Source organism: Battus philenor, unplaced genomic scaffold (genome assembly GCF_028537555.1).
Source record: "Battus philenor isolate CCGP_79_NKW_IND1 unplaced genomic scaffold, ilBatPhil1.0.hap1 SCAF_3, whole genome shotgun sequence".
Taxonomy (NCBI): Eukaryota; Metazoa; Arthropoda; class Insecta; order Lepidoptera; family Papilionidae; genus Battus; species Battus philenor.
Window position 1 is genome coordinate 8,858,158 of NW_027181693.1, and position 13,669 is coordinate 8,871,826.

At 35.9% G+C, this 13,669-nt stretch overlaps 1 protein-coding gene across 1 annotated transcript; it reads left to right on the forward strand.

Moving 5' to 3' along the window:
* Window positions 1-2,985: 2,985 nt before the first annotated feature.
* On the forward strand, window positions 2,986-11,973 carry LOC137926899 (streptococcal hemagglutinin-like). The gene is made up of 3 exons (XM_068770635.1): window positions 2,986-3,115; window positions 4,414-11,373; window positions 11,763-11,973. Exons 1-3 carry the CDS (start codon window positions 3,019-3,021, stop codon window positions 11,777-11,779), a joined length of 7,074 nt encoding a protein of 2,357 aa, XP_068626736.1. The 5' UTR covers window positions 2,986-3,018; the 3' UTR covers window positions 11,780-11,973.
* Window positions 11,974-13,669: the final 1,696 nt, after the last annotated feature.

The window sequence follows — 13,669 nt, forward strand, 5'->3', positions numbered from 1 at the left end:
AATAAAACATTTGGTATTTTTTGGGTGATGGAGTTATACAATAAGAACTGTAAATAATAATATCTTGATCGAATTACAAGGTTGCTTGTAACATCTCACAATATAGTTATTATAATGAAATTAACAATACGTTTACCTTTCACATCCTCTTTGAGGCGGCATGTATCTTTTGAAGTGAAAGCATTACAGAACTGATAATTATTTTAATATGAAATAAGGTTCTACAATGATTTTACTGTTTGAGATTGATTTACGACCTACAATTTGTTGCAAATTTAAATATACTTTTATAGTGCATTACTTATTGCCAAAAATTTATATATTATGATCGATTATTTAGCTGCCGCCTGTTTGTATATATAGAGCATATAGCTTTTTAAGATGAGCGTTGCTGCTGTGGGCACGAACATCATCATTAGAAAACATTATCCTTAGAAAAACCACTATCTATAACACTTTTTAAAGGTAAGTCCTAAAAATGTTTGGAACTTATGGTACGAAGGTATGTGATCTTGCATTAACCTTATATTGTAGAACAAAATACCTCTCGTTTAGCAATTTTTGCTTATCTTGTTAACATTAGCTTAATCGGTCTCGTTGTATACATTTGCAAGGTATAATTAATAATTCCGTTCCAATTCCACTGCACGCTAAACTAAAATTAGTTTTCTTTTAGCAACAGAAAGAGCTGCACGTCTGCGTTTTGGTCACCCACATTTTCTTGCTATACTTTGATTTAAAAAGATTTATTGTGTGAAGCTTAGGGCTACGGAGACGTCTTATCATGGCTGTGCAGGATTTTATATTTAAAAAGTATAAGTAACACCACACACGTTAGAGTGAGTCGTATTAGTCAAAAGGGTCGTCGTTACGCTCTTCGCAACTATTGTATGGCATGGATTGAAGGATAGCAAAATAAGACGTCCGAAGACTTGGAGATACATTTTATTACTACGTTTCTACCGAAGGCGGTGTACCGCGCCTTAGGAAAGTGCGACTAATGAGGGCGGTGCAAGAAACACTGAGCTTCCTCGCTGCGGACGTTAACGGCGTACTGACGGGACGGAGCTGCCGATACTGTCCCCACAACATATAGCATTGCTATTTATTTATACAGTAATGCGCAACCCCGAAGTAGTTGGTGCTTTAAAAAATAAAAATATTTAACTCTTAAACTACATATTATATATTCTATTTACAGACTGGATTATTATGTTGAAGAATATAATTAATTATATGACTTACTCGTCCTTTAATCGAATGAAACTTATTTTTATGTAAGTTTCCACTTTTTTCTTATTAATAATTAAATAATGTTACCACGGATATAAATATTGTTGCTAGCCGCTCGCAGTCAACAAATAAAAAACTGAAATAGATCATCAATATTCTGCACGTTTCAAGATAATAAAACTATTAGCTAATGTCTGAACTGTTTATTTTGAAATTGCATATGTCACCTTTCGTTCCATTCTATGTTTAACAGTAACGATTTGTATTAAGGCACGTTGAATTTATTTTACTCATATGTTCAGGATTTTATTATGTATGTCAAATTGGATATATAACTATTAATATTAAATATGAAAACCGCTGTACAACGCCTTTGGAATGTGGCGGGAGAGAAAAGAGAGCCGTGAACGTTGACGGCTGACTGACGGAACGGTGCTGTTGATACTCCGCGGAACAGCGATTTCGGTAGCACTTGTACCTTGTACTTGTGTATCGTTTTCGTGGGAGCATTCAAGCTAATTTACTAAAAAAGAAGTTTTGGCTAAAAGCTCTTACACTTTCAATTGGCTGCTCTTACACTTGCAAACTAATGCCAATAAGGCACAGTCACCTTCTATCATCAAGAAATATACGGACCGCTTATTAATAGTTAGCGGCTTTATTACACCAGATCGATATCACATTAAAAAAATAGAAAAACCAAAAAAAAAAAATTCATGACAATATCGTAGATATTGCACAAAGATTATTCATTTGATTCTTAGCGTTGAAGAAGTTGAATAATAAGTATTATGTATTGAAAAAAATTTCCCGGATTCAAATGGCCGAACGAGACGGATGTCTATAGTAGATTGTGTCGGTTGACTCCGGGAAAAGTTCTTTTTGTCTATTAATCGATTAAAAACTTAGAAAATTTAACGTATAAATATGCAACCGAATATCAAGTATTCGATAACTAGCAATGTCTAACTTTAATGAGATGGATATACTCAAAACATGGTACGTGTGACGATGTCGGAGCGATCATGATGGCAATGCGTCACCCGGATGTTCTCGTGTACGCACATTATGCAGCGGAATGCAATAAGGCGCTGTTTTATTACTTTAATGTAAGTTTATTACGTAACCATAGACTCAGATTTTCCAAAGTGCTATATATATACATAATTAGCGACCTGACAATGAATACTAACAGATTTTGTGAATAGATGATGACTCATTCTTATAATGACATTGAATAAAGATTAACGATGTTTCTTTTATTAACCTTGTCTTAAATTAAACATGTTAACCGTTTGTAATAAGCCATGTTAATTCAAAAAAATCTTTCTTTCCTACTACGAAAGAAATAATTTGACTTTTAAAAGAATCGCTTTTAATATTGCAAAACAAACTACTACCCACATAAAATTGTTATTAAGAAGCACGAACAATTTGTCATAATATTGTAATGATCATAAACAGCACTGAATAATATGTAGTCACCATTTTAATAATTATAAAATCCTTTAAAAATACACGTGTAACAGAGTTATTATAAAAACTTATTTTATGACATCTCGTTTAAATCATGATAAATAATTTATAAGAATATTTTTTTTCTCCATGCTATTTTTTCGCAAAGAACTTTTTTGACATCAGCGCGGATAATATTATCAAACTAGTGTGTAACCTAAGGATTATTAATAAATAACAACAGGTTTTAGCTAGTTGCGTTTATTTGTAAATCGCTTTATAAAAGCAGACGGCATCACAGCAAAATTGTAGTCGGAAAGCTTCATCAAAATGAAGCTCTCGTGCGCTTTGGTGCTGGGTCTTACAAACCTCGTGATAGCAACTCCCTTTAGTTTCAGTGTGAAAGGTAGCGGCGCATCAGCCAAAGGTTTGACTTTTAATTTACTTTTTGAATTATTAGTTAACAATACCTACCAATAACAATACCATATTAATTATATTAAATACAAAGCTCTCAGAATAATACGCGGTACAAATATAAATCGCCGAATTTTTTTGGATTTTTTAATTTGACTTCGACAGCTTTAAATAAAAATGTGCCAGCAATTTTTTTAAACACCGAATGCGTAAAATTATGGGCTCATTCTTATTCTTGTAGACGCGTTGGTATATTTTCGGCATAAACGAGACATTTTTTTGAATATCCGTGTACAATGAGTTTTGAAAGTAATTTTAATATAACTCTTTTGTTTATCTATACAGAATATATATAAAGAAAAAGAGTAAGTGTTGGCTAATTACAGAAAATTTATTTTGTACATAATTTTTAAAGTTACAGCCATTCACAAAAGTAAATAGATTTTTTATGCATCCTGTAAGGTATTTTTATTGCTATGAGCCTTATTAAAAAAGGATTACTTTTATAATTTCTTTTCAATTTGTAGAGGACAAGTGCCTTGTGATTTTGAATGAGAATAGCACTTTTTGTCAAATTTTCTGAGGTTAACCAGGTGACTCGCCTTATCATCAGATTTCCTTTTGACATTTATTTATGGGCCAGCCTCTATAAGAAGTCATTATTTTGACAATATCGCGTTCTGAGAGTTCACAGATTTATATTATTTTTAATTAAAGAGTTATAAAGCAACTGTCACATTGTAGTTTTCAAATTCAAATCGCACATTGTGTTACAAATCTTTTGATTTTTTATTTATTCATATAGTATATTGAACCACCACTTTGTGTTTGGCACTAATCGGTGTAACATAACTCCTGAAGATGCCCCGTGGAGGGGTGAAACACGTGTTGAGTGGTTTGACGGTGGCGGTTGTGTGGTTCGCATTGTTTGCCGCATACGCATTTATCAGCGGGCTGGTGGGCGGTGCACTTTGTTGCACGACTACCACTGCATGTGCGGAAGTAGCTAAATATTAGTCCTTTTCTTACCATGTTCGTAACATTACGAATGTTTGTATAGACTAGGTAAATTAGGATTTCATAAATACTTGCGGCGTTATATTTTAAACCGTTTTTAATAAAATTTTTCCCATAACAATTAGAGCACAATAAGCTTTAAAACTAATGAAAGTATGTAGTTCCATTTCTTGTGTTGTATTTTTATACATTTTATATGAATTTTTTCGTTATTGTTATTAACTTATTTTAATAATATTATTAACTAAACATTTTATGCAAATGACTTACTTATGAGAAACGTCATTTTAGCTGGTGCTGTGGCCGCCCCTCTTGGAACATTTGGGCTAGTGCATCCAATTGCATCAACAGCTGCTAATTATCCGGGCAGTACATCGAAATTTTCGACGTCAAGATTCACCACAGGAGGTGCAAGCTCGAGTTCAGGTGCATATCACTACAACAATGGGTTTGCATATGATTCTTCAGGATCAGTTGCTCCCGCAGCTGAAGTTCTACCCCACAGTGCAGTTAAAGATCCTCAAGCAAGTTTGTTACACGAATCTAAAGCTGACTCTTTAAGTACCCCGGTCACTGGATCTCATCATTCCGTGAACGCTAATGGCTACTTTCTTAATACTAACAGCGCCTCACAGTTTCAATATAAACCATATGCGACAGAACATGAACGTGAAACATTTTTAGGGAAAGATTCTGTCGTTTCTTCTGCTCCTTCTCATGAAAATTCTAAACCATATGCTTTTGACCCATACGTCAAAGAAAGCGAACAACTTAATCAAGCTAAAGAAAAGCCACAAGTGCAAAGTTTTCCATGTCAACATGTCAGTAATGAGTCTCCTTTTCCTCAACCTCATGTTGCAATTGCGACCAATGCTCCTGCACAAGAAAAAAAGACATATAATAAGGGCTTTGGGGGTCCCCCAGGGATATTAAACCCTTACGACAAAGGTTCCTCTTCGCATGGTGCTTTTTCTAAACCTGAAAACGAAACTTATTCAAATGAAAACAAAACTAATATAAACATCAATGACGAAAAACCGTTTAGTGGGATAACACTTAAAGATAAAGATTTGCCTAATCTGCAGCCAAATCATAAAATCGCTCAAGCGCACTTGACAAACGGTGAAAACGTACCATATTTACTCAAAGAAAGTTCTGCAAAGGAACCCGTAGAAAATGATTTTGATTCTCCAAAACCATTTAACAATTATCAAACATTTATTGGGCCGCATCATAGCGATAAACCGTTCAACTCTCCAATTACTGGCGTGCAACATGGCGAAATATATGTAACTCCCGGAAATTTAGATAAAAATAAACAAAACAATGAACAACTACATATTGAAGGTTTCGGATCAGGAGCTGAGATATTAAAACCTACAGTCAGTCAATCACTATCTGGTAGTCCTGAATTTACTACTATAGAAAAAGCCGAACAATATGAACTATCGAAAGAGTCATTTGAAAGTGGGCCGTCAGTTGCTACTGAGGAAACGTCGCAATCTACAGCTTCTCTTTCAGATGATAAATACAAGTTTACTTCTGGATATACTTTATCGAGTGCAGTACCGTCTAAAACAAATAGTAACATTGGTGTCACAGAACATAAACAAGTTACTCAGACCTCATATAAACAACCTGGAAGTACTGTATTCAGCCTAGGAGCTAACACATTCAAACCTACAGTCAGCCAATCACAATATGGTAGCCCCGAATTTACTACCACTGAAAAAGTTGGACAGTATGAAACATCAAAAGAAACATTTGAGAGCGGGCAATTCGTTGCTACTGAGGAAAATTCGCAATCTACAGCTTCTCTCTCAGATGATAAATACAAGTTTACTTCTGGATATACTTTATCGAGTGCAGTACCGTCTAAAACAAATAGTAACATTGGTGTCACAGAGCATAAACAAGTTACTCAGACCTCATATAAACAACCCGGAAGTACTGTATTCAGCCTAGGGGCTAACACATACAAACCTACAGTCAGCCAATCACAATATGGTAGCCCCGAATTTACTACCACTGAAAAAGTTGGACAGTATGAAACATCAAAAGAAACATTTGAGAGCGGGCAGTCAGTTGCTACTGAGGAAACGTCGCAATCTACAGCTTCTCTCTCAGATGATAAATACAAGTTTACTTCTGGATATACTTTATCGAGTGCAGTACCGTCTAAAACAAATAGTGACATTAGTGTCACAGAGCATAAACAAGTTACTCAGACCTCATATAAACAACCTGGAAGTACTGTATTCAGCCAAGGAGCTAACACATTCAAACCTACATTCAGCCAATCACAATATGGTAGCCCCAAATTTACTACCACTGAAAAAGTTGGACAGTATGAAACATCAAAAGAAACATTTGAGAGCGGGCAATTCGTTGCTACCAAAGAAACGTCGCAATCTACAGCTTCTCTCTCAGATGATAAATACAAGTTTACTTCTGGATATACTTTATCGAGTGCAGTACCGTCTAAAACTAATAGTAATATTGGTGCATCAGACTATAAACAAGTTACTCAGACCTCATATAAACAACCTGGAAGTACTGTATTCAGCCTAGGAACTAACACTTTCAAACCTACAGTCAGCCAATCACAATATGGTAGCCCCGAATTTACTACCACTGAAAAAGTTGGACAGTATGAAACATCAAAAGAAACATTTGAGAGCGGGCAATTCGTTGCTACTGAGGAAAATTCGCAATCTACAGCTTCTCTCTCAGATGATAAATACAAGTTTACTTCTGGATATACTTTATCGAGTGCAGTACCGTCTAAAACAAATAGTAACATTGGTGCCTCAGACCATAAACAAATTGCTCAGACCTCATATAAACAACCTGGAAGTACTGTATTCAGCCTAGGAGCTAACACATTCAAACCTACAGTCAGCCAATCACAATATGGTAGCCCCGAATTTACTACCACTGAAAAAGTTGGACAGTATGAAACATCAAAAGAAACATTTGAGAGCGGGCAATTCGTTGCTACTGAGGAAAATTCGCAATCTACAGCTTCTCTCTCAGATGATAAATACAAGTTTACTTCTGGATATACTTTATCGAGTGCAGTACCGTCTAAAACAAATAGTGACATTAGTGTCACAGAGCATAAACAAGTTACTCAGACCTCATATAAACAACCTGGAAGTACTGTATTCAGCCAAGGAGCTAACACATTCAAACCTACATTCAGCCAATCACAATATGGTAGCCCCGAATTTACTACCACTGAAAAAGTTGGACAGTATGAAACATCAAAAGAAACATTTGAGAGCGGGCAATTCGTTGCTACTGAGGAAAATTCGCAATCTACAGCTTCTCTCTCAGATGATAAATATAAGTTTACTTCTGGATATACTTTATCGAGTGCAGTACCGTCTAAAACAAATAGTAACATTGGTGCCTCAGACCATAAACAAGTTACTCAGACCTCATATAAACCACCTGGAAGTACTGTATTCAGCCTAGGAGCTAACACATTCAAACCTACAGTCAGCCAATCACAATATGGTAGCCCCGAATTTACTACCACTGAAAAAGTTGGACAGTATGAAACATCAAAAGAAACATTTGAGAGCGGGCAATTCGTTGCTACTGAGGAAAATTCGCAATCTACAGCTTCTCTCTCAGATGATAAATACAAGTTTACTTCTGGATATACTTTATCGAGTGCAGTACCGTCTAAAACAAATAGTAACATTGGTGTCACAGAGCATAAACAAGTTACTCAGACCTCATATAAACAACCTGGAAGTACTGTATTCAGCCAAGGAGCTAACACATTCAAACCTACAGTCAGCCAATCACAATATGGTAGCCCCGAATTTACTACCACTGCAAAAGTTGGACAGTATGAAACATCAAAAGAGTTATTTGAGAGTGGGCCGTCAGTTGCTACTGAGGAAACGGCACAATCTACAACTTCTCTCTTAGATGAGAAATATAAAATTAGTTCTGGATATACTCCAACGAGTGCAGTACCATCCGTAACTAACAATTATGGTTCTTCAAACGCACCGACAAAACCTTTAGTTTCTTCTGGCTCTTTCGAAACTATTCAAGCAATAAGTCAAACTTTAACACCGGAATCTAGAAACCCACTTTCTCATTATAATTCTTCAAAACAAACTACTACAGGTTCTTTGGAATTAAAGCCATCTTTAGAAAGTACTTCAATCACTTATACGCCTTTAAAGGATCCAAAACACGCCGAGAATTTCCAATCCAAATATCCTTTAAAAGTACAAGATTATGCTGTGTCCACAGAATCGCAAAAGGTCTCCTCTGAATCTAGTAGTACTGCCGCCTTTACTACTGTAAATATTTTATCATCGTTTGATTCCAATTTAAAACCTGTTAAAACGCAATCTCATTTTACACCAAACCTATCTAATAGTGCAGGAACAGCTACTCCCTCTACTTTGACAAACCTATCTCAACAATCATCAGTCAAACCTTCGTTTGAAAGTTCTGGTATTAATTTTGCTCATCCTGTGTCTAATGCTGAATTTTTATTTAATTATAACTCATTGCCTGGAAAACCTCAATCTAAATTCACAACAATATCCTCAGACGTTACTACAACTGCCAAAACACCAACTTACTTAAATACTTATGGAACATTAACGGGAGCTGTTAAACCCATTAGCCAATCATATTTTGGTGCTACTGGTTTTCCATTGTCAAGTTCCAGATTCAGTTTTGTATCCGGAAGTGACAATTCAAAAGAAACTAGCAATTTTGGTACTACTCACAAAAATTTTCCACCTTTAAAGCCTACAAATGAAATTTATAAACCCACCAGTATTTCTGTATCCTCTAACATTCCAACCGCAGAAAAATCACATACAACCACTGCTACGCCCCCGAATAACGTCCAACAAAGCACTGGAACTAATCCTAAGGAGTCCAAGTATAACACTGTGCCAGAATCAAGTACAGTATATCCTAAATCTAAGCCAGAAAAACCGGTTCAACAACTAAGCGAAGGCGTAGTTTTTTCTGTAACACCATCCCCGTTTAAACCAACAAATCAGGCCATCGACAATTCAGTTTCTACAACAAGCAGACCTGTTTTTAGTAGCAGTTCATCCACAGTTCAACCTATTATTCAAAATAAGCCGTGGTATTCAAATACCTATTCCCCATTTATAGGGGCCAAACCACATAGCTATACTTATCCAGGTTTTACTTCGTCGTACACTAATTTTGGTTACGGTTCCAATTTTGGAGTTGGATTTTCTAACAGAACAAAACAAAACAATCAATTTTTAAATCAATATAAACCTTTCTCTTCGGGTCAATACAATTCTTTTTCATCTGGTCAGTACAAACCTACTACAACGGGTCACTATCAACAAAGCTCAATAGGCCAGTACAATCCTACTGCAACAGATCAGCCCAAACTTGGCTCAATAAATCAGTACATTTCTACGCCAGTAGGACAATATAAACCAACATTTAATTGGGTATATACAGGACAACCGACAACCCTCAAACCCTTTGAGAAATTTACTTCTAGTCCAAAGCAAATTAAAGACGCCTATGTCCCTACTACTATTAAACCATTTGCCTCATTTGAGAAATCGAAACCAAGCAATAGTGTTTCTGATACAAATCGAGAACAATCTGTTTATTTAAATGTATTTCCATCTTATGCTAACTTTCCCAAACCAACAACTATATCTCTTTTACAGGGTTCTAAAGTTCAAACTACACTAAAACCCACCACTTTGAGCGAAACTTATAAGTCGACTACAGAGAGCCTTTTTCATACCGAATATTTTGATACGCAAAAAGTAGTTTCTACAACACCTAAGAATGACTTACACAAACTTTGGAACGTAGAATCACAAACAGTTATTAGTCCTTCCAGCACTGAAAATCCTCTATCTATCTCAACAAATACCAATTTACCACCTTTTACGGGACAAATTAAAGAATACTCTGTGGATTTTCAACAAACATCTCAATTGTCTCTAGAAATGCCATCTTCCAGTGCATCAGGTTTTTCAAATGAGGATAATTCAGACACTCAATTTACAACTCAAAACAAACTACATACTGCTGATAGTTTGCCGGAAGACAGAGCTTCTACTCTATCTTCTTTGGTGTTACCTACGTATCAATCTAAACCCAGCTTGGATATTAGTACCAGCCAAAAGCAACCATTGTCTGATGAATACCACGAACAGCCAGATTTTGATAAAAAATCTACTAGTTTACCCTCTTCCTCTATTACTCAAATACTTGCTACGGATTCTGTTTCTACAACTTCCTTTAAACCTAGTAATAAAGGGAGCGACGCTGAAACGAAATTTGAATCTAACTTATCAGGTATTCCGAGTAAAGTACCTTTCACTACCCAAATAATACATAAACCTAACACAGCATCTGCAGTCCCCAGTCTTTCATTCGGAAATCCGCAAAAAGTAGGTCCTGCGGTTGATCCGTCAATTGGAATAATTCAGTCAGAACGTGACGAATCTGTGTACGATATAAAGAAATCATCAAATCAAGAATCTTGGACATTCAACGCCCAACACGCCTCGTCCCTGTTGTCAAAACCAAACATAAAAATATCCAGTGAGGCAAACGGTATTACTGTTCGTCCTACATATACTGGAGGTTTTGGCGGACCATCTGGTATATTAAATCCGAATGGCTACAAACCGTTTAACCAACTTCAAAATTATCCAAATAGTTTTAATAAAAGCACATCAGTTGCTAATAACGGCGGAAAAGTTGCTGTAGAGTCACATCATTATTCCGGTGGATTTGGCGGACCTCCCGGTATATGGTTACCAAACGACAATAACAAACATGGTAGCGGTAGTCACGTTGTTCACAATAAACAACCTCTTATTGAGCAAAGTGCCGGATTCCACGGTAACTTAGCTCAAATTGGAACTCATTCGGGCTATGTACATAACCCTTTGCCTAACGCTTTATCTTCTACCAACACTATTGCAGCAGTTAACGCTAATTCTGAAAAATTAAATAAAAACAATGAAGACAATTATAACCAGCACCACATTAACAAAGATGTTAGTAACGTGAATGGGGTTTCACAAAATACAAATTCCTTTAGTGGACAATTCGGAGTATTAAATGGATTTAAATCGAGTACATCGGCGAAAGAATTAACGGCATCTAAACCTATTACATTGGCCTTCGAACGACCTTTCGTATCTGGATCAGCTACAGGGCACGCTTCGTCCGGACTCAACACAAGTACTGGTAGGTTGATATATAATTCTGACATTTTTTTGGGTGACTAATGTTAGAAAACCGAAATTAAAAAATGAAAATTTTCATATTAAAAAATCAGTTATCTCTACAATACCATACAAATTACTCAAGAGTTGAAGATTTTATTACTTTACCAAACCAAAACGTTTAAGCGTGTACTATAATCGTTCCGCTTGTGGTGCCTGTAGATTTATTATGGAACAGGCTTGCCTATAGTCAGGTCATAGCAGGTCTTGCTTATAATCTAAAATAAAATGAAAGAAATTAATAAAAAAATTATTTAATTTTTAATACATTTGATATTATATAACTTTATTCGATACTATTCTATAACATGTCACTGTAAATTAACTAATACTTTTTCGATTTGATTTCAGGTAAAAAAATATTTTAAACTTTAAATATATTTATTCCACTACGCCCTTGAAACTTAAATATACATAACGAAGCATTTGAAGACACGAAATATGATCACAAAAGGATTACAAATAATTTTAGTGGCTTGTGAACTAGCCGAAGTTTTTGTTTATACATCTATAAAATCGTAAATGGGTAAAACGTTAACATTAAATATCTTTACTGCAATAACCCTGTTTTATTCTATCTAATCCTTATTTTAAAGCCGAGCTCCTCGCCATTTTGAAAGCCTGCTCGTGGGCCAGTTCAACACACACGAACACATACACAATTATTCACACGGACTCACAATCGGCCATCGCCGCACTACAGAATAGAAGCAACACCCTCCCCATCGTCACACTAATTCACACTCTGATACACGCACGCGCGTCAGCTACATTACACTTTACCTGGGTCAAAAGTCACACAGGCGTCGTCGGTAACGAAGCAGCCGACTTGGCAACAAAAAGCGCTGCCGCATTGCACTCTACACCGGCTTATGTTTACTTCCCAATGAGTTTCGTGAAGAGCACAATCCGCTCTGAACACAACCGCATTTGGCAGGTTAGATACGAGAGCTCGGCTCAGGGTCGACATACCATAGGACTCCTTTCGAAACTCATCGACATAAACAAACTGCAAAAACTCATCAAGACATCTTTCCATCTCACACAACTACTAAGCGGTCACGGGTACGGCAAGCAGTACCTGCACCGTTTTAAAATAATCGATAATGAGTCTTGCCCATGTGACGACTCCTCAGTACAGACTCTTCATCACTTATTCAGACACTACTCCCGATTCAAATCCAAAAGACATAACTACGTGACCTTATGTGAAAACCTTAATATACCTCCGTTCAACTTACCGGACCTTCTCAAGATAAAATGTACTGCAGAATCTTTTGATGAGTTGGCCCGGCACATTGTCCTAAATCTCAAGGCATTTAACGGTCTGTAGTGCTTGGGCGACTTGAAATAAAATAATGTACCAACTAATATATAATTGAATAAAACTTACAAATTTTATTGTTATGTATAAATTTTAGTTGTATTTACCCATGAGTGAAAATTGTGTAACAAAAATTGTAAAAACTATAAAACGCTGTCGTGCCTCGCAGCTGGTAAAAGAAAGATCCGTGTCGAATAGCGGCAACCCCAGCGAGTACCCAAATAAATGATGAAATATACCTACATAGAGCATGTAAACTCACAAATTGTTTGATAATACATCTCAAGTATATTTCTGAAATAGCTTGTTAATCAACATCTAATACAGTTTATAATGCTCTAACATTTTACTAAACTTCATACTTATTTAAACTGTTATACTGTTTAATGTTTAATTATTTAAACAAATTAATTAAACCAAGGAAAATTTATTCTTTTACTTAGTCAAAAGAATATTTGTTGTAATTTTAGAAAATAATGTTTGTAATTACTCTACTCGTAAATTTTTCCTAAGAAAGACACGTTTATGTGCTTTACCTTTTTATGTCACGTATTACCCGTTGTTAAACCTGGTTCAAGGATGCAGAGTGCTGAAGACGTTTTTCCTAAACATTTTAACAGCAAGCAAGCTCGAGAGTTCCGCTAGGAGTGACAGCTGAGGCCGTTGCATTACTTGTTTCGAAGCCCCAGATACCGCCAAGCTCTGAGGTCGCTTAGGACCAAGCTGCAATCTCCAAGAAATGAATGGATGTAAGGGTCCGAGAGTCACTCGAAATACGTTTTGCCGTGTAGGATAATAAAGACCCCCATATACAGTCTGGTATGGAGTAGTTTCTTTTATCGAATTATTACCTATATGAATGTAATAAAATTACCCATTACCTATAAAACCAAAAAAAAAATCGACATTTATTTAAAGGCAGTATCAGTTTTCG